Source organism: Hevea brasiliensis, chromosome 1 (assembly GCF_030052815.1).
Source record: "Hevea brasiliensis isolate MT/VB/25A 57/8 chromosome 1, ASM3005281v1, whole genome shotgun sequence".
Lineage (NCBI taxonomy): Eukaryota > Viridiplantae > Streptophyta > Magnoliopsida > Malpighiales > Euphorbiaceae > Hevea > Hevea brasiliensis.
In genome coordinates, this window is record NC_079493.1 from 924291 (window position 1) to 947583 (window position 23293).

At 29.9% G+C, this 23293-nt stretch overlaps 1 protein-coding gene and 1 pseudogene across 1 annotated transcript; both read left to right on the forward strand.

The window, feature by feature from the left end:
* Nucleotides 1-3181: 3181 nt before the first annotated feature.
* Nucleotides 3182-3781, forward strand: LOC110633196 (uncharacterized; annotated as a pseudogene).
* A 5060-nt stretch (nucleotides 3782-8841) lies between these two features.
* Nucleotides 8842-12824, forward strand: LOC110633197 (fatty acyl-CoA reductase 3). The gene is made up of 10 exons (XM_058131750.1): nucleotides 8842-8944; nucleotides 9063-9166; nucleotides 9486-9688; nucleotides 9802-9902; nucleotides 9987-10179; nucleotides 10251-10412; nucleotides 10490-10571; nucleotides 11705-11977; nucleotides 12190-12317; nucleotides 12526-12824. Exons 1-10 carry the CDS (start codon nucleotides 8866-8868, stop codon nucleotides 12674-12676), a joined length of 1476 nt encoding a protein of 491 aa, XP_057987733.1. The 5' UTR covers nucleotides 8842-8865; the 3' UTR covers nucleotides 12677-12824.
* The last annotated feature ends 10469 nt before the right edge of the window (nucleotides 12825-23293 follow it).

A 23293-nucleotide genomic window follows, 5' to 3' on the forward strand; every position in this document is an offset into this window, starting at 1 on the left:
TTAAACAAAAATTAATATTATTTTTACTTGTATTGCTTTTTAATTCTATTTTAGGCTAATGTCTAAAGGTTTCCCTCCAATTTATCTTAATTCCTTTAAGTTTAGTTAATGCAAGAAAAACATTTAATAATATATATTATTTGATCTTTTTTTATACAGGTTGATATTGCATATAGTCTTTGTCTTTTTTTTTTACATTAACAAGATAATATATTTAATTTTAAAGTCTTAATTAGATTTTGTATTAAAAATTATTTATATATTAAATTGAAGTTCAATAATTTTTGTGAATTAAATTTAAAGAATATTTATAATACATCTATTTAAATTAAGGATATTAAATAAAATTTAACTGTTAATTTATCTGCAAACTGATAATAATAATAACCATAAGGATTTCAATACTATTGCAATTAAAATTCAAGAATTTTTATGACATAATTCAAAGTTGAGGAACATAGTTGATACTTAATCGCTTATCTCTGGTGATATCTGTTATGAGGACTTGGGAATTAAAGACTCTTCGTTGAGAGAATAGATGAAGAATGAGTTGGATATTGTAATTAATTTTGCAGCCCACATGAAATGCAACCAAGAAACTCATCATTTTCTTTCCTTTCTTTTATTCATTCCTTTTTTTTTTAATTTTTTTTTATATTTTTTTTGTTATAAATAATTCGAGCTCATATAAAAATGAGTTTAGTAACTATTAAATTAAGTAAATATTTAATTTAATAGTTATTAAACTCATTTTTATATGAGTTCGAGGTTATATTAAATATATTTTTTTAATGAAAAATACAATTAATTGAAGGACATTAAATAATGAGAGAAGAGATGAAGAATGAACTAAATATTGTAATTAGTTTTGCAGCCACCACAAAGTTTTGATTATGAAACGCTAACCAAGTACTCAGATATTTCTTCTTCTTTCTTCTCTAATTTTTGTACCTATTTATTTTAACAATTAAATTATTTTTAATGTTATAATATGCCGACACGATACATATATATATATATGATTTAAACTGTACGTAGCTTTTTCTTTATCGAATACTATTAGAATTTGAATCTCATCTCTAATTTTCAATAGCTTGCATCATTTAACTAAACTACAATGATTATTCTAATTTTCAATTTTATCTTAATCTTTACTATTAATGATGTAATTATCTTAAATTAGACAGATTAGAAAAAATCATATTTTACTTTTACATTAGTTAATATTAAGTCTATCTTTATAATTATTACTTTAGTTTTATAAATTTGTTGATATATGCGATATAGATATAATTAAATAGATTGTTCATTAATACTTTTTATCCCTTGATATTATGTTAAAAATATTGGGAGCTATTTAGCAATAAATTTTAAGGTAACATTTATTATTTTGATTCTAATAAAAATATTAATTCTTTTATTTATACTATTCGGTAATATAATGTTTATATTAGTATTTAAAAATTGAATGAGTGGTTCATAAAATGTTACCTCTACTAACTTTTAGGGTAGAGTGATTTAATTAGGGTCAAAAATATAATATCACTAATTTTTTTAATAATTAATTCAATATTTATTTTTACTGAATACTTTTGCTTTGGATCACTGTATAAATAACCAATCACTAATAATTAATATTTAATAGCAAATAATTACTAAAACAGTTAACAATTATTAAAACAATTAACAATTACTAGAATAATTAATATTACTAAATATACCCTGAAAAAAATAAATATTTTATGAACGTTATATATTATATTTTAAATAAGTATTAATGTGCCTCTATATGTATATCATAAGTAACTCAAATATTAATGGTTATATTTGGTGCTCTTCTTCTTTCTTTCTCCATTTCCTTTATCAACCACACATTTGTTTTTAAACTCAATATTTTAAATTATTTCGCTTCAACGACTCAGTTTCACTCATAAATCAGTAAAATTGGATTAGTTTCATAAATGGATCTAGTGCTTTCAGTAGACAACAAGCATTTAGTTCTATATTACAGAATAGACAAGCATCTAATTCTGAATTTAGTTTTATATTTCAGAACAAACAACTTCAATATTTATTTTTTTTTCTTTTTTAGAGATACCTTAAGAAGAGGTTTATCTAAATTTTATATATAGTATAAATACCTTATCCCAAACTAATATAGGATAATATACTCCCTCATACTCAGGCATAAAACATCTTGAATATGAAATTTACAGGCAAACACATCTACAAGGTAAATTTTAATACCATATGTAGAAAATAAATCGGAAGCTAACTCCATCTCAAAAGGTAACTCAATAGAAAAGGAGTATTCAAAATTTTATAAAAGCATATTATCCCTATCCCAAATCAATGTAGGATTAATATTTTTTATGTCGAACTAAACATATTGAGCTTGATTGTCACTTTGTTTGTAAGCAAATTAGTGAAGGTAATGTTGTGATATATTTTATTGATATTAATGATAAAATTGATGATATTTTTACCAAGCCGTTATCATTTTGCAAATTTGAAATTTTAAGAGATTCGCTTTGCTTATTATCTCACCCGGAATTGTCTTGAGGGACATTAATGTAATTGTCTTAGATTAGATAGATTTACTTATGTTTTACTTAAGATTAGATTTATGTTTATATTTGTTACTACTAATCATACATATCACTTTTCCCCTTTAGTGTTCAGAAAGTTTTCAGTTCTAATTAACTGTATTTTTTATTACCAGTACTATATCTAATAACTTTTCAGCTACCAACACCAGCTACCTTAAGCTTCTGTTTGGAATTTTGTTAGGAAGGAAAGAAAATAAAGAACTGAAAATAAAAGTGATAAAAATGTTATTTTTCTTTCTTTATTTGAATAGTAGAGAGGAAAATAGAAGGAAAAGTAGTTTTTAAATAGTAAAACATTCATTTTGCTTTTTTTATTTAAAATTAAAATAAATAATTATAAAAATAAAAAATAATTTTATTTATTTTCATCCCACTCTTTCCAAAATAGAGAGGAAATGAATGGTGATTTTTATTTTTTTATTTTCCTCCTTAATTTTTCATCGTTCCAAACGATAGAAGAGAGAAATCTTTTTCTCCTTCATAAATTTTCTTCTTCCTTATTTTCCTCCAGCCCAAACATAGTATAAAATAAAATTAATTGAGGAGACAGTGTCCAGCGCTATTAGTGTTAACTCTTCAATGGGAAAGGAGGTCTGGTAGAGAATGGATTGTACTGTTCTTGATTTTCTAGCATTAGAAAATCCAAAGTTAGTTCTTCCTGGTACGACAACGTGGCATGTATTTGCAGCATTTGCTACTCTAAAGGGTGGTCGAACTAACTGGCTTGGTGAGAAATGCACTGAGTTGAGAGCTTGTAGCGCGCGTGGCCTCTCTGTTGACCAAACAATCTCCATCAATCTCAGAAAAATGAGTGGACGGATTGCAACGATTCATTCTAGCAGCAGCTAAACAATCTTGCAAAGTCAAAGCTATCTTTTCTGGCAGCAGCAGAAGCTACTCCTGTTAGAAAAGAATCAAGTGGATTAATGATAGTGGGACCAGAAGGAAACTTCACAGAGAGAAACGTGGCAGAACGTCCTACAGCTGTTGGTCTTGGACCACTTCGTCTGCGTGTTGAAACTGCAAAAATGGCTCTTTTGGCAACTTTAATGTTATGTTTTGATGCTCAGCAATTGTTCAACTTACAAGCAATGATGGAGTTTTGCAACCAGATTGACGAATATGATTTGTTTAGGCTCCATTGCGGAAGGGATGTGCGATGCTTGCATTAAGGAGTTCAGAGAAGAAAACCTGATCTTACTAGGGGATGCTATGCTCCATCTTTCTTCATTACCAACCTTTATTTTACGCTTTTAGTTACATATAAAAAGCTAAAGCAATTGACTTTGACTTGCATTTTTTTTTATCCCTGTATTCTTTGTTTTAAACTCTCCTTTGCTTTACGTCCATTATTTTAGCATTAAACTTAATGGAGACATCTTGACTTGAAGATTCCCCAAGTATTGTGCTATCTCCACCGTTATATTACATGGACATTCTTGGCTAATCCTGAATTACTATAAACTCAAGACTCAAAAGTCTTAATATATATTTTATACTTTGAAGTTTATGACGGATCAGGTTTAGATAAAAAAAAATATATATGTTCAATTGCGGTCGATTGCTTTGATTATTTTTTCCGAATAGATATTTGCAAAGATATTAGCATTTAATCCACATTTCTAAGCATGTGCAGAGACTTAAAAAACCAACCGACAAAATCACACACCTATGCATATATGTGCATATAAATATATACAAGTACACAAACAGTGGTGAAATTAGCACATAGCCTCTATCCCTCTTATTACGTTTTCTTCATATTTATCAATTTTTTTTCTTTAAATAATTAATTCAGTTTTTGTGGAGAAGATACTAAGGGTTCAACCAAATGTGAAGAAGTATTATCTTCTTTTAAGAGCTTCAGAAGTTGCCTGTGCAAGTCATCGCTTCTACAGTGTGAGGTCATTTTCAATTTTTAGCATTTGTGTAGTGATAGAATATTAGATGCATCTTTTTGTTAAACTAAAATTTTGAGTTTCTATCTTTATTTTCCATTATTTATGTAAAGTGACATATATCAATTTGATGGGTTAAAAACCAGAAGCTTTTTTTATATATGTTTTTGCAACATATAATTATTTGGAGGAATTCTTATCTGCACTAATAAAACCAATTTAGGTGATTATTAAGTACGAAAGTTTTAATTCATTAAAAAAAAAAGATATCACTTGTGGTAATCATTCATTGGCCAAATATAAATACTCAAACTACTTTGTGTTAGAAAATGGAGTTTGGGACAAAGTCCCACTTCGATTGAGCAGGTTTAAGATGGTGGGCTCAACCTCTGTTGGTTTTTTCCCCTCACATTTTACTTTAATTAATAAAAACACCCTTCGGATTGAAATGCATCACTACCATATTTGTAATATTTATATATTCATCGCTATAATTCTTACTTGCATACTTGGATATAACTAATATTAACATGCAAAGATTAAGCAAAGTTTTCAAGGGCTATGCAGATACCAGATGATATGGTGGTGAATGCCATGATTGTGGCCACGTTGGCTCATGCAAATCAACCTTATGATGAAGTCATTTATCATGTGGGATCATCACTCAGAAATCCTATTAGATATTCTAATTTCAAAGATTACCTTAGTCGTCACTTCACGAAGAAACCATGGATCAACCAGAATGGATCAAAGCTTATCAAGGTTGTTGGTAATCCTACCATACCCAATAGCATCTCCAACTTTCACAAATTTATAAGGATTCGTTACCTGTCATTATTAAAGGTTTGTTAAAAACACCTCCAAAATAAAATACTTATATCTATTTATATTTAATAAGCATGTGCTGTGGTCTAGAGAGATCATGAAATCAATTTTCTTTATGTGATAGAGCTGTACCTGCATCCACCACCACATTTAACTAATTATTAGCATCAAGCAAACACTTTATATATATATATATATATATATATATATATATATATATATATATATGCGCATCACATATGCAGGGACAAAAACTGGCAAACACAATATCCTGCCCAAGCTTTCAGGGCACATATAGCAATCTGAATAGAAGAATTAAACTTGTGAAAGCAGCTAGTTGAACTATACCAGCCATATCTATTTTCCCAGGGGATGTAAGTTGGCATTCAATTAATCTTTAATTGCATTTTTATATATTAGGGTGTCTTTGGTAGAAGGTTAATAAGTATCTAAGTAAGAAAAGTTATTTAATACAATTATTGTATAAATTTAATTATTAATTATGATGTATTAATTTCACATAAATCTTAATTTATTTGAAGTACAACGCCAATTGAGGTTGGCTCATTTATCACAACTATAGGTAATTCTTAATGGGGATTATGAAAATCCTCAAACCCTTTATAAAAGTAAAATCCAAAGAGCAAAATATTATTCCTCTTAATTATAGTTCTAATTGAAGTTAAAAAACATATTTTACCATGCCAGGAATATGTGTATTTAAGAAGTAGTCATCTCAATCAATTGACTTAGAATTTACGAAAAAGATATCCGTCTCTATGCCATTCCTTTCTGCAGCAATTCGTAACTTGTCTAAATTAGAATCATCAAAACTTCAAATTGAAAACAAATTTTACATAAATGGATTTATAAAATAAATTATCATTAAATGCAATTGTTGTACATAGGTACAAGTGAATACACTTCCACTATGATCATGGTGGGTCTCGCCATGATGCAACGATCAAAGTAAAATTAACCGTTGTAACCATATATTAAGGGGGCTTTTGATAAAAAGTTAATAAGAGGTAATTGTTACCTTCTAATTTTTAATCCTCCATTAATGTTATTTGAATTTTTAAAGAGATTAAGTTAACTTTTCACCTTATATTTATATATTCTTGAAAGGTTAAATGTTAATTTTGAGGTGTCTAGGTTAATAATTACCCTCGTTAAATGTTAAAATTTATAAGAATAACATTTAACTCTTAATTTTTGTATATTAATTAACTAATTTATGATTCTAATTTTGTCCTCACTAATGCAGTGAAGGGTTGCTAGGAATATTAATTAATGACTCTGTTAAATTTATGATCGAAAATCTTAATTGATTTAAAAGTCCTTTTTTTTAATAAGATAGAGGTATATTTTCTATATAGAATAATTCATAAATTGAGTAGAATTCATAATTAGATTAGAATTAGATTGACTAATACCATAAATAGGAATATTATGAGAAAGTTATTTGGCTTGACCCATGGAGAGTGGCTTCCCATTGAAGAAAGTGACTGTTTCCCATTTATGAGGATTTGGTCTTGTCCATTAATGAATGGCACTTGCTCATTGGAGTCTTATGAAGGGAAAAAAACTTTAGCCTAAGGTGGAGGAAGAGTATAATCTAAGAGGAAGAAATTAGAGCCTATTGTAGTTGAAAACACTCTTTGTGTTATAGCAGTTGTAGTAGTAAATATATTGGATTATATTTAGAGGAGAATGAGAGAACTAACTAATGTATTTACTATGAGCAGTTTGTAGTGAGTGATCTCTTGGATATAATTGGGTTGATAAACAATATAATTTGAGCTTATAATTGATTATTATATTTATTATTAATAGTAAAAAATGGCATATGCTGTAGATGTAACCCTATGTAAAAAGAGTGAACTATATAAATATTAATATTTTGTGTATTTGCTTTATTTTTTTATAATTTACATGCTTCTGTGAAATACAATAAACTCTATATCGATTCATGAAAAATATATATTTTTTTCTTTTTTCATAATTTGAGATGCCAAAAGAATTATCAATGAAAAATATTATTTTAATTAAAAAAAATAGAACAACTAACAATTTACTATTTCAAAATAAGAAGCTATTTTTCTAACTTTCATAGGCACATTAAAAAAAAAAAATTCAAATCACTGTTGATATTCTTTAATTTCATGATTCACTATCAGCAGATATCTTAAATTTTTTTACCTTTATTTTAACTTTTATAAATAATTTTCATTAATTATATAATTAATATGCCTACCAAAATAATTGAAAATACATGTAATTTTCTCACAAAATATTAATATAACCTTAAAAATGTAATTTTCTCATGAAATATTAATATAACCTTAAAAAAATTATCTTATACAGATTTTATTCTCTATAAAACAAATTGGACAAATCAACAAGGATTTACTGAGCGTGTCCCTTAGCAGATCTTATGAGACAGAAAACCCAAGCAGATTTTATTATGGCAGGTGAAACTGAATTTTTTAAAGTCCATTTTTCCTAAGCATAGGCATATAGACATAAAAATATCAATCACACACTCCTATGCTTTTAATTTTTGCAATGGAATTCGAAAGTATCTTAAAATGTAAAAACATGCGATGTGAAATAAGAGACGAGGAGAATTTTTTTTCGCTAATAATCCACTTTCATACAAACTTGTGAGAAACGACCTAAAGGAAGATAAATAAGTTTTTGATATCATATTAATAAGTTAAGCCTAAACTTAAAATCCAAATGCTAGGATTAGAGGGACTGATAGATTACAAAGAAGTCGCAAAGTCTATAAACAGACGATATGTAAGAGGGTAAAAAGAAATTTATCGTTAACACTCTTTAAAAAGTGGCTCCATATTTATTAATTTTATCTCTCTAAAAAATTAATTAGTTTTTGTGGATATGATACTAAGGGTTCAACTAAATGCATTGTTAAACAAGGATACAATATCTTGGTTACCTCAATCAAATGCTTTGTAATTAATTTTCAAGCACCCTCAAAAGATATATTAATTTTCAAGCACCTGAAAAGATACCTCAACTCATTTGAGCTCGATATTTCACTTTCTTTCTCTCTTTTTCTTCATGCAAAGTACAATTAGTTGCAAGACATTAAATCTTAAGTATGCAAAATTTAATACAAGAAACACATTTATTAAATATATAGACTTCGTATATTTGTATTTTAAATTTATGAAATTTAGATAAAAATTTTCTAATAATTTGATATCACTTTTCATTGTTAACAGTTTTTAGTATCAATACCAACTACCTTACAATAAATTTAACGGTATCTTTTGGTTACTACTTCTATATCTAATCATTTTTTCTGCTATCTAATAATTTGCCGGTTACCAATACCAACTACCATATAATCAATTTAATTAATAAGATAGTGATCAGTGTTACTATTGTCAAAGATCCGTGCATTTTTGTCACCAAAAATATGGGCCTAGAGACTAAGTATGGACCTGCATACATATAAGTACACAAGCAGTGGTGAAATTAGCACATAATTGTGTTTTCTTGCAATGGAATTCGGAAGCATCCTTCAGTTTCTTGAGAACAAGACTATTTTCGTCACTGGTGTAACTGGATTTCTTGCTAAGAGTACAAATTCTTTTCTCTCTTCCCACTAAAAATTGAATATATATATATATATATACACACTCTCCTCAAAGAGGGACTTCATATTTATTAATTTTGTTTCTTTAAATAATTAATTCAGTTTTTGTAGAAAAGATACTAAGGGTTCAACCGAATGTGAAGAAGCTTTATCTTCTTTTAAGAGCTTCAGATGCTACCTCTGCAAGTCATCGCTTTCACAATGAGGTAATTTTCAATCTTTAACATATGTGTCTAGCGATAGAATAAGATGCATCTTTTAATAAAATAAAATTTTAAGTTTGAGTCTCTCTTTTTCGTTTTATATATACATAAAAAAAGACATATATCTAATAAAGTTCAATCTTATACAAATATTATTTGCATTGAGATTCATGTAAAATTAATTAAAATGTACACATAATTAAAATAATTAGTGTATAAATTTCAATGCAAATATATATATATATATATATTTTTTAAATACTTATTACCTTCTAATAATTTTTCTTCCTGATTAAGTCAAGTTATATGTTTAACAAAGCAGGTGATGAGGAAGGACTTGTTTAGAGTTGCGAAGGAAAAATTGGGTGCAAATTTTGATGCTATTATATCCAAAAAGATTAATATTTTTTCTGGTGATGTCTGTTATGATGACTTGGGAATTAAAGACTCTTCCTTGAGAGAAGAGATGAAGAAAGAATTGGATATTGTACTTAATTTTGCAGCCACCACCCGCTTTGATGAACGGTATTTTACTTTCTATTTCTTCTTCTTCATCATCTTCTTCTTCTTCTTATTTTGATGTGGTATTTTATTTTCTTCTTATTATACGTATCTTGTTTTAATATCTTATGAAGCAGATACGATATTGCATTTGGAACCAACACTATTGGAGCTAAGAATGTTATGTGCTTTGCCAAAATTTGCCTAAAACTAAAGTTGTTTGTTCACATATCTACTGGTTAGTATTCTGTGTCAAATAGTTTTCAATTAATTAAGCTACTAATCCATAATAACAAAATGAAGATGGTAAATGCGTTTTCAGCTTATGTTTGTGGAGAAAGTTCAGGACTGATACCAGAAAATCCCTATCGCTTGGGTGAGACACTTAATGGTGTTTCTGGCCTAGATATTGAAGAAGAGAAGAAATTGATTGATACAAAATTAGATGAACTCAAAGCTAAGGGAGCTACAGAAACAGAAATTAAACATGCCATGAAAGATATCGGTGTCAAAAGGTAATTAATTAAGATAGTTCTTCATTCATTTGGAGTCATAATAATAGTTTCGATTTCTCAAATCTTAATAGAGCAAAGAGATATGGATGGCCAAACACTTATGTGTTTACCAAGGCTATGGGAGAAATGCTTGTTGGACACTTCAAAGAAAATCTTCCTTTGGTGATCATACGTCCCTCTATGATTACTAGTACTTACAAGGAACCTTTCCCTGGTTGGGTTGAAGATGCAAGGTAATCAAAATATGTATTTTGATATCTTCTTGTCCTTTCATATATGATCAAATAATAGTATTTGTTTGTGGTTGCAGAACCCTTGATGCTTTGACTCTTAGTTATGGTAAGGGAAGATTGACGTTCTTTGTTGTTGATCTTGCATCAATCGTTGATGTGGTGAGCAAATATATTTTACTATCTGCTTTTTGTCAACTTATTTTATATATTAACACAATGTTTACCAAAATCGGTTCATTGTCAAAGGCAAATGATGGGTCAATATATCCCAGTGTAAGCTTAAAGCTTCTCAATCTCAACTAGAGGTACACTAGGCATGGACCGACTCGGAACGAGACTCAAATTGGAACTGAACCTATGAAATTTGGGCTTGAGATCGTTCATGACTCCTAAACAATTTCGAATCAGTCCGAATCATGACTCCTAAAAGTCGAGTCAGTCCCCTTGAACTCTGAACTGGTCTAGCAGTTTGACTTGATAGTCTATGCGATTCAGTTTGCTTTTTTCAAAATAAGGGAAAAAAAATCAATTGTTAGATTGTCTTAATTCAAAATGAATTGAATCAAAATGAAACCAGAACCAAAACCATTCAGGAATCAAAAATAAAAATCAAATTAGAATCATAAACGTCCCCAATTTAGGGCCTAGGGAGCCATGGTTAGGATTCAAACTTGTGGTTGGGGCTAACTAGGTGGCAAATAGGTCAGGTTAGCCAGGTTCATGTTTTGGATTGCAAGTTGATTCTAGTAATCCATCGAGTTGCTACAGTGAAAAGATTCCAAGTCAATTTGTGTATTACAAGTCATTTCATATCAAAATTTTAATTTTTTAAAACAAACTTATTAATTACTATTCATACCGAAATTTGAGTTAGTCGGTTCAACCTAAATATGTTAGTTTCAATTCGACTCATTTAAGTCTTTAGATTAATTCTCAATTTTTTTGTCATTTGATTTTTATAATTTTTAGTTTTGTAGAATTAAATTGGATTGTGTATCGCCTTAGGTCTTATGAATTTAAATTGAGTCAATATTTAATGTCTTTATACTCAATCCATTAATTTGATAGATTAAAAGCCATAAACATTTTTAAAGTTTTTGAAAATTATTTAGCAAAAATTTCTTGTCTGCACTAAGAGTCCTATCATGAAAACACCCTTCAGATTGAAATGCATCACTAGTCCCCATGTTTGTAATATTTAGATATTCATAACTATAATTCTTACTGGCATACTTAGATAAAATTAATATTATCATGAAAAGAATTAAGCAAAATTTTCAATGGCTATGCAGATACCAGGTGATATGGTGGTGAATGCCATAATTGTGGCTATGGTGGCTCATGCAAATCAACCTTGTGATGAAGTCATTTATCATGTGGGATCATCAGTGAGAAATCCTATTAGATTTTCTAATTTCAAAGATTACCTCATTCGTCACTTCACAAAGAAACCATGGATCAACCAGAATGGAAAGCCAGTCAAGGTTGTTAGTAAAGTTACCATATTCAACAGCATCCCCAACTTCCACAAATTTATAAGGATTCGCTACTTGCCATTATTAAAGGTTTGTTAAAATTAAACACCCCCAAAATAAAATATCTATATCTAATTATATTTAATAATCATGTGTGGTCTAGAGATTATCAAATCAAATTTGTTTATGTAATAGAGCTGCATTTGCATTTAATTAACATGTCATATGTCTATTGGTTGGGTGCATACAAAAAATTCCTCTATATATATAGAGGTTAATTAACATGCGCATCACATATGCAGGTACTAGAACTGGCAAACACAATATTCTGCCAAAGTTTTCAGGGCGCATATAACAATCTGAATAGAAGAATTAAACTTGTGAAGCGGCTAGTTGAACTATACCAGCCATACCTATTTTTCCATGCCATGTAAGTTGGCATTCAATTAATATTTAATTGCATGTTTGCATATTAATTAATAGTTACAAGAATTTTATTTTGATCGTTACATAATGGCGAGACTCACCATGACTAATAGTGAAAGTATATTTGTTATACATACATATATACAATAATTGCACTGTATAATTATTCATTTTATAAATTCATTTATGTAAGATTTTTCTTTCACTTGCAGTTTTGATGATTCTAATTTAGACAAGTTACGAATAGCTGCCGAAGAGAATGGTGTAGAGACAGATATCTTTTTCTTGGATTCTAAGTCAATTGATTGGGAGGACTACTTCTTAAATACCCATATTCCTGGCATGGTAAAATATGTTTTTTAACCCTAATTAAGATTGCTATTAAGTGGAATAATATTTTTCTCTTTGGATTTTAATAATCCAAAAAGAAATTACGTTCATAATCCCCATTTAGAATTACGTATAGTTGGAATAAATGAGCCAACCTCAGTTGGCTCTGTACTTCGTATAAGTTAAATTGTTGTTTTTTATGTTGCTATAAAACAAAAGATTGCTTTGCCTATAAAAAATCAGAGTAGAAGGTCTTAAGTTAAGTCTTTTTCATATATTTATTTTGAAATTAATTAATTTTATGGTGAAAATTGTTAAGAGGAGAGGAAAACTTTTATTATGTTGCCCACTAATTATTACTTGCTAATTATATTTCCATTAAATAATAAAAAATTAAAATTGCATTTTTACTTATTTCAAAATGTCTTCTAAGGAAATCAGAATATATCATTTCATTAATTATGTAAATATTTTTTATGATGAGATTTATGTTAAACTTATCAAAATTAATAATAGGAATATAATAATTATACACAACAATTATATTATTAAATGATTTTTCCTCAACCAGATGCTTAAGAACTTTCTTCTAGTGTATCAATTAACTATTTCATGATTCCAATTTTGTCCTCACTGATGGATTGTTAGGAATATTAATTAATATCTCTATTTCGATACAAGGAAAATATGTTCAGACTCAGCATTAATCTTTTCCTACACTTTAAATTGGATCGAAATTAGTGAAATTAATGATTCATTTGTTCAAATTGACCTTATTTCTTAATAAAAATTAAAAAATTGAACAGAATCTCACTAATGCAAGTCAAATTAAATTGAAACTAAACTAAAATTAAATCAAAATTAAAATTAAACTCAGTCTTCAACACATACATACAATTAAAATAAATAAATAAAAAGACAAGCCCATCAAACTCAGCCCATTTTTAATTTACTTTGCCCAATTTGTCTTACGGCACACAGAAAAACTAAGCAGATTTAAGTATTTCGCATAATTTAAATATTAGAACTTGTTCTAATTTTTAAATCTATAGACTTTTTTTTTTCTCTGCTTATTTAATTCAACAATTAAATTATTTTTAATATTATAATATGCTGACATAATACAAAAATTCATACAAAATATATGGTTATTTCATATGATCTTAACTGGGTAGCTTTTCCTTTATTAAAAATTGTAAAGAAAATTAAGCTATCAGAGATTGAATCTCATCTATAACAAATTAAAGTAAATATATTTTGCAGAGAAATATCATTTAAAATGTTTTTAAAAATTACTTTGAAATATTTAATATGTTGTTGTTTTAAAATTATTATGATTAAAATATGTTATTTAAATTAAAATCAAATTTTAATGGTCTAATAAAAATATTTACAATAATATTTTCAATAATAGTAACTTAAACAATAATATAAAAATTGCTCTTATTGTTCTAATTTTCAATTTTATATTGATCTTTATTTTTAAGAATGTAATTATTTTAGATTAGATACTTACTTTTTATTTAATATTAGATTTTTTTTTATTTGTTACTTTAATTTATCAGTTTATACATATTGATGTATGCAATATAAATATGTTATATATTAAAACACAATGAACATAAAATATTCTCTTAGTTATACAATGTACATAAAAATTCTCTTAGCACGTTTAATTTGTAAACTCTTGCAAACAATGAGCATTTTTAATTTGGAAACTCTTACGAAACAGACTACGACCCCAAGTCAGCAAATTGCTATAATACCAATTGATAATATTTCAATAAGTTAATTGTTGATAAACCGAAATCCGCAAGTGCATGAAATCATCACAAAGTAATATAATAATAGGAGAGTTGCCGATTCTATGAGGATTGGAATTAAGTACAAAAAACACATACCAATCCTAATATTATTTAGACTACCAATTTAAAATATTATCTAATTAACTAAAAAGATAAATTTACAAATTGATATAAGGTAACCACAATCAGAACCCAATAATTATACGTATTAGGGTAATTTTAATTTCACTTGAGCTAACTAATTTAATCTACTTGACTGATAATCCACTTTAATTATCAAATACAAGAAAAAATAATCCTCAAACATATTAATTAAAACTCTTTATCTATTTTCCAATAGTTATAATAAATAATAATTAATTCATTAAATCATGTGATGATTCAATAAAAATTTTATTAAGTTTTATGCTCCGCTCTAACTATTATTTCTAATTTCTATATAGTTTATTACACCTTCCTATGTAGATCAATCAACAAAATCATTCGAATAATAAATATTCAAAACAATTAAACCCCACAATAAGCTATTGTATTAATAACGAAAATCAATTAAAATAAATCAAATTAAATTAAATCTGAATCTACTTAAAGATATCTTCGATAAAGTTTTAATTCAACATAACAAGTAAATCAACCAAATTAATATTGGTTTATTTATTTGTATCTGGAAGTAGATTAGCAATAATCAATTATTAGGCTCATTGACAGATTAAATAATGATATCAAATAATAAGTTTAGTAATTGGAAATATCTAAATAGATTGGGTCATGTGATTGGGCAAGTCTGTAATGGGTCAGACTGTCCATAAGTCCACTAAGGAAGAGGCCCCAACTCTCAGTCCTATGTATATATATATATATTCTGATAACCTCATTTAATATCAGATAGAATTCAGATAGAATTTAAACCTTGTATATATTGGGAGATGTGAACCTACCATTTCGTATCATTTTCTCTGTTCTTGATTGTTCGTAGAAAATCATAGATACAAGTGTATTTTCAAGTACATATATTTTCTAATCATGTAATTTATAACGATTTAATTTATATATATAACAATTGGTATCAGAGCCTACTTAGGGATTACATTTTTTTTGTTAATTTCGTTGTTGAATGTTTGAATATTAGTCTCAGCAAACAAATATTGAATCGGATTTCATGGTTTGATAAACAATTTTTTTTTACGTTAAATATTTATATATATATATATTGAATTTCAAAATCCACATGACTGTATGTTGGTTTTCGAAACATTACATAATATATTTGTGTAATGATTATGATTAAATATAATTGAATTTCGTAGCTCATGTGAAACTTGCATACTGTCACATGTAATTAATTTAGCAAAAGCCAAGAGCATAAAATATTTACAATTCTGTTTGGTTATGTGCTTATTAATTATGGTAATATTATGTATTTATTAATAGTTATTGGTTTTGTTGGACTAATTATGTTCAGGCATATTGAGAACATATTCATGAGTAGTAACATTATTACTATGCTCATAATATAGTGTCCATGGAAATTCTAATTATGGTGAACACTTTTATGATTATGAGCTCACCTATCATGGGACTAGTCATAAAATTGTTTTGTTAACTTGTTTAAAAATTTATTCAATAGATTTCAAAAGTTATTTGGATTATATTAATAGTGGATACACCCATCAGTATAACACTGTTAATATAATAAGTTATTGTTGGTTGTAATGTTATTTGTTTATTGTCTTTAATGCTTTTTAATACCCTATTGGTAATAAAGTGTTAAAAGATGTTGGTTTATATATATATATATATATATATATATATATAGTCATAAAATTGTTTTGTTAACTTGTTTAAAAATTTATTCAATAGATTTCAAAAGTTATTTGGATTATATTAATAGTGGATATACCCATCTGTATAATACTATTAATGTAATAAGTGATTGTTGGTTGTAATGTTATTTGTTGATTGTCTTTATGTTTTTTAATACCCTATTGGTATAAAAGTGTTAAAGATGTTGGTTTATATATATATATATATATATATATATTGATGAGTTCAATGAGTTTTCTTGATTTTATTGTAATTCGGGATCCTTAGGCAGGATTATAACAAATAACAGTTTTGTACATAATTACTTTCTTAGCTGGATTTGAAAGGAAACTTTAGTTTTGTGATTATGTTATATACATGATTCACGTTTCCTCTGTTATTTTATTTCAGCTGCTATTTCTATGCAATTAGCTGCTGTGAAAACTCTAAATGGCTCCAATTTTGATGATTGGAAAGAGTCTCTGAGCATGTACCTAGCAATAGCTAAGGAGACTGCTAATACATAAGTCCATAAGACAGGGTATTCCTGCTAAGGAGACTGCTAAGGAATTTCTGCAGGCTATTGCTGAAAAGTTTAAAAAGTTTGACAAGGCTCAAAAGAGTCATTATCTTTCTTTACTGGAGCACACCTAATATGATGGTGTCAGTGGTGTACGAGAACACATCAAGATACTTATAAGTGATTTCAACAAGCTCAAGTCTTTTGATCTTGATTTGGGAGAGAGTTTTCTGGTCTAGCGCATTATTGAATCTCTTCCACCCCAATTCAAAATTCTCAAGACTTCTTACAACTCCCAACAAGGGGAGTGGACAGTTAATCAGTTGATAGCCATTGTGTGCTAAGAAGAGGAATCTATTAGGAAAGGGAATACTCCTTCTGTTAATTAAGTTTTTCAAAGGTCCAGTAGCAAGACTGATGAGAAATTTCAGAAGGATAAGAAGCCTAAAGCTAAATTTGAGAACAAGAATGATGGTAAGCATGATCATAATTTAACAGTTAAGAAGAAGCCCTTCAAAGGCAAGTGCAACTATTGCAAGAAGCCTGGCCATAAGTTGGAGGACTGTTTTAAGCTTAAGAAGAAGCATGAGAAGGAAGGTAATAGTCTAGAACTTGCCCCTCTAGCTCTAATATGTTTTGAATCAAATGTTGTTGATGTTTCTTTAAATTCTTAGTGGTTATATTCTGGTGCTACCATTCATGTTTCAAATTCCTTACAGGGGTTTAAAAATGTGAAGAAGCCAAGTGAAAGGAGAAGACTGTCTTAGGAGTAAATAGAGTTGCAGTAGTAGAACTCATAGGGACTATTTCTTTGAATTTATCTTCTGGACGTGTGTTGGAATTAAATGATACTGTTTATGTTCCTTCTTCAAGGAGAAATTTAATTTCTAGTTTTATTTTAGATAAGTGTGGTTATGTGTTTCTTCAGGGCAATGGAAAAATTGTTATTTATTTTAAATCTGATATTGTTGGTTCTGTTGTTTTATGCAATGGTTTATATATGTTGGATTTAAATTCTGTTCCTTTTTCAATCTGTTGATGTTTCTATCAATGTTTTTATTGGGCACAAATGTCAAAGAGTTAATGAGAACTCTTTAATGTTATGGCATGGATGTTTGGGTCACATTTCTAGGGAAAAATTAGAAAGGATAGTTAAAAAAGGTGTCTTGCATAGTCTGAATTTCTCTTATTTTAATGTATGTGTTAATTGCATTAAGGGAAAATTTCCTGCTAGAGCTAGAAACAAAGGGGCAATTAGAAGTGAAGGTGTATTGAATTTGATTCACATAGATATTTATGGACCCATTTCTCCTATTGCTATAGGAGGTTTTAAATACTACATCACTTTTATTGATGACTATTCTAGATATGATTGGATTGATCTTCTTTAAGAGAAGTCTAGTTCCTTGGATGCCTTTAAAGCATTTGAGGCTGCAGTTAAACTGAAAATTGGGAAGACGATTAAATGTGTAAGGTCAGATAGGGGTGGTGAGTATTATGGCAAGTATACTGAGACTAGTAGAAATCCTGGTCCTTTTGCTTTGTATTTACAAGAATGTGGGATTGAGGCACAATACACCACGTCTGGGACCCCACAACAAAATGGGGTTGCAGAGAGGCGAAATCGTACTTTGATGGACATGGTGAGATGTATGCTTAGTCATTCTTCTTTACCAGAATTTTTGTAGGGTGATGCCTTGAAAACTGCTATGTACATTCTCAACCAAGTTCCTAGTAAATCAGTGCCTAAGACTCCCTATGAGTTAATGTTTGGTAAGAAGCCCAGTTTGAAACATTTTCATGTAGGATGAATTATCTTCTATGCATCACAATCAAGTCTGGGATCTTATTGAATTACCAGATGGTTGTAAAGCTGTGGGTTGTAAATGGGTCTTTAAGACCAAACGTGGAGTCAAAGATGAAATAGAAAGGTATAAGGCCAAACCAGTAGCAAAAAGTTATAATTAGAGGGAAGATATAAATTATACAGAAACATTTTCCCCAGTGTCCACTAAAGATGCCTTTCGTGTGATTATGGCTTTAGTTGCTCATTATGACTTAAAACTCTACCGGATGGATGTTAAAACAGCTTTCTTAAATGGAGACTTGTATGAAGATGTGTATATGGTTCAACCTAATGGTTGCATAAAAGCTGGTAAAGAACACTTAATGTGCAAGTTGAAAAGATCCATTTACAGGTTGAAATAGGTTTCTAAACAATGGCATCTGAAGTTTGATCAAGTTCTGACTTCTTTTGGTTTTGAGGAGAATGCTTCAGATAAATGCATCTTTCAGAAGGTGAGTGGGAGCCATTTCATTATTCTAGTGTTGTATGTTGATGACATTCTTCTTGCCAGTAATAGCATCAATCTCTTGAACGAGACAAAATACATACTTTCTAGTCATTTTGACATGAAAGATCGTGGTAAGGCCACATATGTTGTGAGTATTCAGATTCACCATGACAGGTCTCGAAGCATATTGGGTTTGTCTCAAGGCATATTCATTTTGTCTCAAGGTACTTATATTGATCGAGTTATTAAGAGAATTAACATGCACACTTGCTCATCTTCTGTTGCACCTGTTCTATCAGGTGAGAAACTCTCTAAAGCTCAGTGTCCTCAGGATGATAAGGAAAGGACTGAAATGGAAAAGATTCCATATAATTGTGATATTGGGAGCTAGATGCATACTCAAATATGCACTCGTCCTAATATAGCATTTGCTATTAGTGTCCTTGGTAGATACTTGAGTAATCCTGGATGGAGTCACTGGAAAACTACAAAGAAAGTTATGAGATATTTGCAAGGTACTAAGAATTATATGTTGACTTACAAAAGATCTGGCAATCTGGAAATCATTGAGTACTCTGATTCTGACTTTGCAGGCTATGTAAATGATAGAAAATCTACTTCTGGTTACACCTTTATGATGTCTGGAGGAGCTGTTTCTTAGAAAAGTGCCAAACAAACACTTACCGCTACCTCCACTATGGAAGCAGAGTATGTTGCTTGTTATGAGGCCACTTGTCAAGCCATTTGGTTAAAGAAATTGATTTCTGGTATGCTTGTTGTTGAGAGCATCTCCCTTGACCATTTATTACGACAATGCTCTTACTGTTTGCTTCTCTCAAAATCACAGGAATTCTAGTCGAACTAAACATTTTGATGTCAAATTCCTATTTGTTCGAGAGAAGATTCATGAATCACAGACTCCAATTAAACATATTACTACGGACCAGATAATTGCAGATCCGTTAGCCAAAACTTTGCCCATTAGTGTTTTTCAAAAGCATGTTGCACATATGGGTGTAGTAAAAAATTTTTATGATGCTTTGGCTAAGTGGGAGTTTGTTTTATGTTACATTTGGGTTAGCATTTGTATGGAATGCTTAGACCATTGTTTTTGGACCTATCTTGTCACATATTCCATTTAAATTCAGTTTTTTTTTTTTTTTGAGATTTTGTTAGCATATATACTCAACTCAACTCAACTCAACTAAGCCTTTATCCCAAAAATTTGGGGTCGGTTATATGAATTCGCTTTTTCCACTCTGAACGATTTTGGGTTAAATCCTCAGAAATGTGTAATGCTTCTAAGTCATGTTGTACTACTCTCCTCCAAGTTAATTTAGGTCTACCCCTTTTTTTCTTTCTATCCTCTAACCTAATGTGCTCTATTTGTCTAACTGGAGCCTCCGTATGTCTACGCTTCACATGACCAAACCACCTCAATCTCCCTTCTCTCAACTTATCTTCAATTGGCACCACTCCTACCTTTTCTCTGATACTCTCATTACGGACTTTATCTAGTCTAGTATGGCTACTCATCCACCTTAACATTCTCATCTCTGTAACTCTTATCTTAGATGCATACGACCCTTTCAGTGCCCAACACTCACTACCATATAACATAGCCGGTTGTATGGCTGTACGGTAAAATTTTTCTTTTAATTTATTGGAAATCTTACGATCACATAAAACTCCCGTGGCACGTCTCCACTTCAACCATCCGGTTTTAATCCTATGACTAACATCCTCCTCACATCCCCCATCTACTTGAAGGACTGAGCCTAGATATTTAAAGTGATTACTTTGGGATAGTACCACCCCATTCAAACTAACTCCTTCCCTATCACCAGTTTGGCCTTCACTGAACTTGCAATGCATGTATTCTGTCTTCGTTCTACTTAACTTAAAACCCTTTGACTCTAGAGTACTTCTCCAAAGTTCTAGCTTCCTATTGACTCTTTCTCGTGTCTCATCTATCAGAACAATATCATCCGCAAACATCATGCACCAAGGAATACTCTCTTGTATATGTTTCGTCAGTTCATCTAAAACTAATGTAAAGAGGTAAGGGCTTATGGCTGATCCTTAGTGTAATCCAATTGAGATCGGAAAATCACTTGTGTCCCCTCCCACTGTGCGCACAATAGTAGTTGCTCCTTTATACATATCTTTCAATACTTGTATGTACCTAATAGATACCCTCTTTTGTTCTAACACATTCCATAAGATCTCTCTTGGAACACTATCATAAGCCTTCTCCAAATCAATAAAAACCATGTGTAGATCTTTCTTCACATCTATATATTTCTCCATCAAGCTTCTAATGAGAAAGATCGCTTCCATAGTTGAACGACCGGGCATGAAACCAAATTGATTGAGAGAGATAGAAGTATCATGACGTAGTCGATGCTCCACAACTCTCTCCCACAACTTCATAGTATGGCTCATGAGTTTAATTCCCCTATAGTTTGAGCAACTCTGTATGTCTCCCTTATTTTTAAAAATAGGTACTAAAATACTCTTCCTCCATTCATCAGGCATTTTCTTTGAGTTTAGAATCTTATTAAATAATTTAGTTAACCATGCCACTCCCATATCTCCCAAATACTTCCACACTTCAATTGGTATTTCATCGGGTCCACAGGCTTTACCCACTTTCATTCTCTTAAGTGCTTCCTTTACTTCTAAAGATCGAATCCTTCTAGTATAATTTACATTCTTTTCTATTGTTCTATAATCTATATTCACGCTATTACCATTTTGACTATTATTAAAGAGATCATTAAAATAATTTCTCCATCTTTCTTTAATGTCCTCATCTTTCACCAACACTTTTCCTTCTTTATCCTTGTCGCAAGGGATTTTGCAGTCGCCTGAACGAACCCTCACCGAAGTGGGAAAGAGTGAGGAGTCGCCACCTTAGTTTTGAGGGAAACTAAAGAAAACCATTTGGAAAATAAATTGAAATGAAACTACTTCAAGATATAGATTCTAGGTTCAGGGTCCGTAAACGGGTGGGGAAGGTGTTAGGCACCCCACCTCGTCCCTTAATAGAGGTAAGTAGATTTAACTTTGTATTAGTTAGGGCGGGCTTGGTTGGACATGTTAATCCTTTTGTCAAAAGGAAATTTTAATTTTTCACTAAATTCGGATCACCCAGATACATAAGTAAATGAGACAACCTTAGTGAATTGACGTCGGATATCATTTTTGATTTTGGGATTGTTTTGCATATAAATTAAAATTGGGTGTGAGAATCGGATAAGAACTCTCCTCCGATCTCTTTTAAATATTTATTAAAATTCTGAGTGGAGATCGGATAAGAACTCTCTTCCGATCTCTTTTGAAGTATTTAAAATTTAGGAATGAGAATCGGATGAGAATTCTCCTCCGATCTCTTTTAAGTATTAAAATTTTAGCTCAAGGATCGGATAAGAACTCTCCTCCGACCTCCTTTTAAATATTTATGGACATTTAGATCGAGAAACGGATAAGAACTCTCTTCCGATCTCTTTTAAATTATTTGTTATAAAATTAGGTGAGGATCGGATAAGAACTCTCCTCCGATCTCTCTTAAATCATTTGTTATAAAATTAGATGAGGATCGGATAAGAACTCTCCTCCGATCTCTCTTAAATTATTTGTTAAAAATTTTGTTTGAGGAAGGGGTAAAAACTCTCTTCCGACCTCTTTAAAATTTGGACACAGCCATATATCACAGCGTTTAAGTTTAAGCGTTCTAATATTTAAAGGTACCAAAGATCGACATAAGATTTCTTTTGACTTGTTGGTACTTTGTGACTAAATAAAAGACGCCGGACTGAGTTTTGCTGACCCCCCCCTAAGGTCACTTTACCAGTATCCTGTCTGCACCCTTTTACTTACCTGAGTTTTAATTTTTGGTTATTCCGCCTTATGGCATTATGCCGGATCGCCTTCTACGTCAGCCTAGTGATTCAGTTTTGCTATTTCCCTGACGTATTATTTAGACCCTCTTTTTCAAAGACATTTTAAATACAGTTATCTACATTTTGTCTAGCTGCTTCTACGTAACTCGGGACTAGATGACTTGCGTTCAGAAATAATAAAGATTAACGAAAGTGCGGGTTAGCCAGCACGGGAGTAAACTAGGACATATCTTTTCTTTGTTTTTTCTTTTAGCGTGACATGAACTTAAGGAAAACAACAGGCATAAGAAAGAGAACAAAGGAAATACGTGAAACGAGAATCA

What these genes read in the sequence shown, in the direction of transcription:
- LOC110633197 (XM_058131750.1), top strand. Translation starts at nt 8,866, where the DNA reads ATGGAATTCGGAAGCATCCTTCAGTTTCTTGAGAACAAGACTATTTTC. An exon ending in GGTTGGGTTGAAGATGCAAG is followed by an intron (nt 10,413 to 10,489) that starts GTAATCAAAATA and finishes TTGTGGTTGCAG; the next exon opens with AACCCTTGATGCTTTGACTC. An exon ending in GCTACTTGCCATTATTAAAG is followed by an intron (nt 11,978 to 12,189) that starts GTTTGTTAAAAT and finishes TCACATATGCAG; the next exon opens with GTACTAGAACTGGCAAACAC.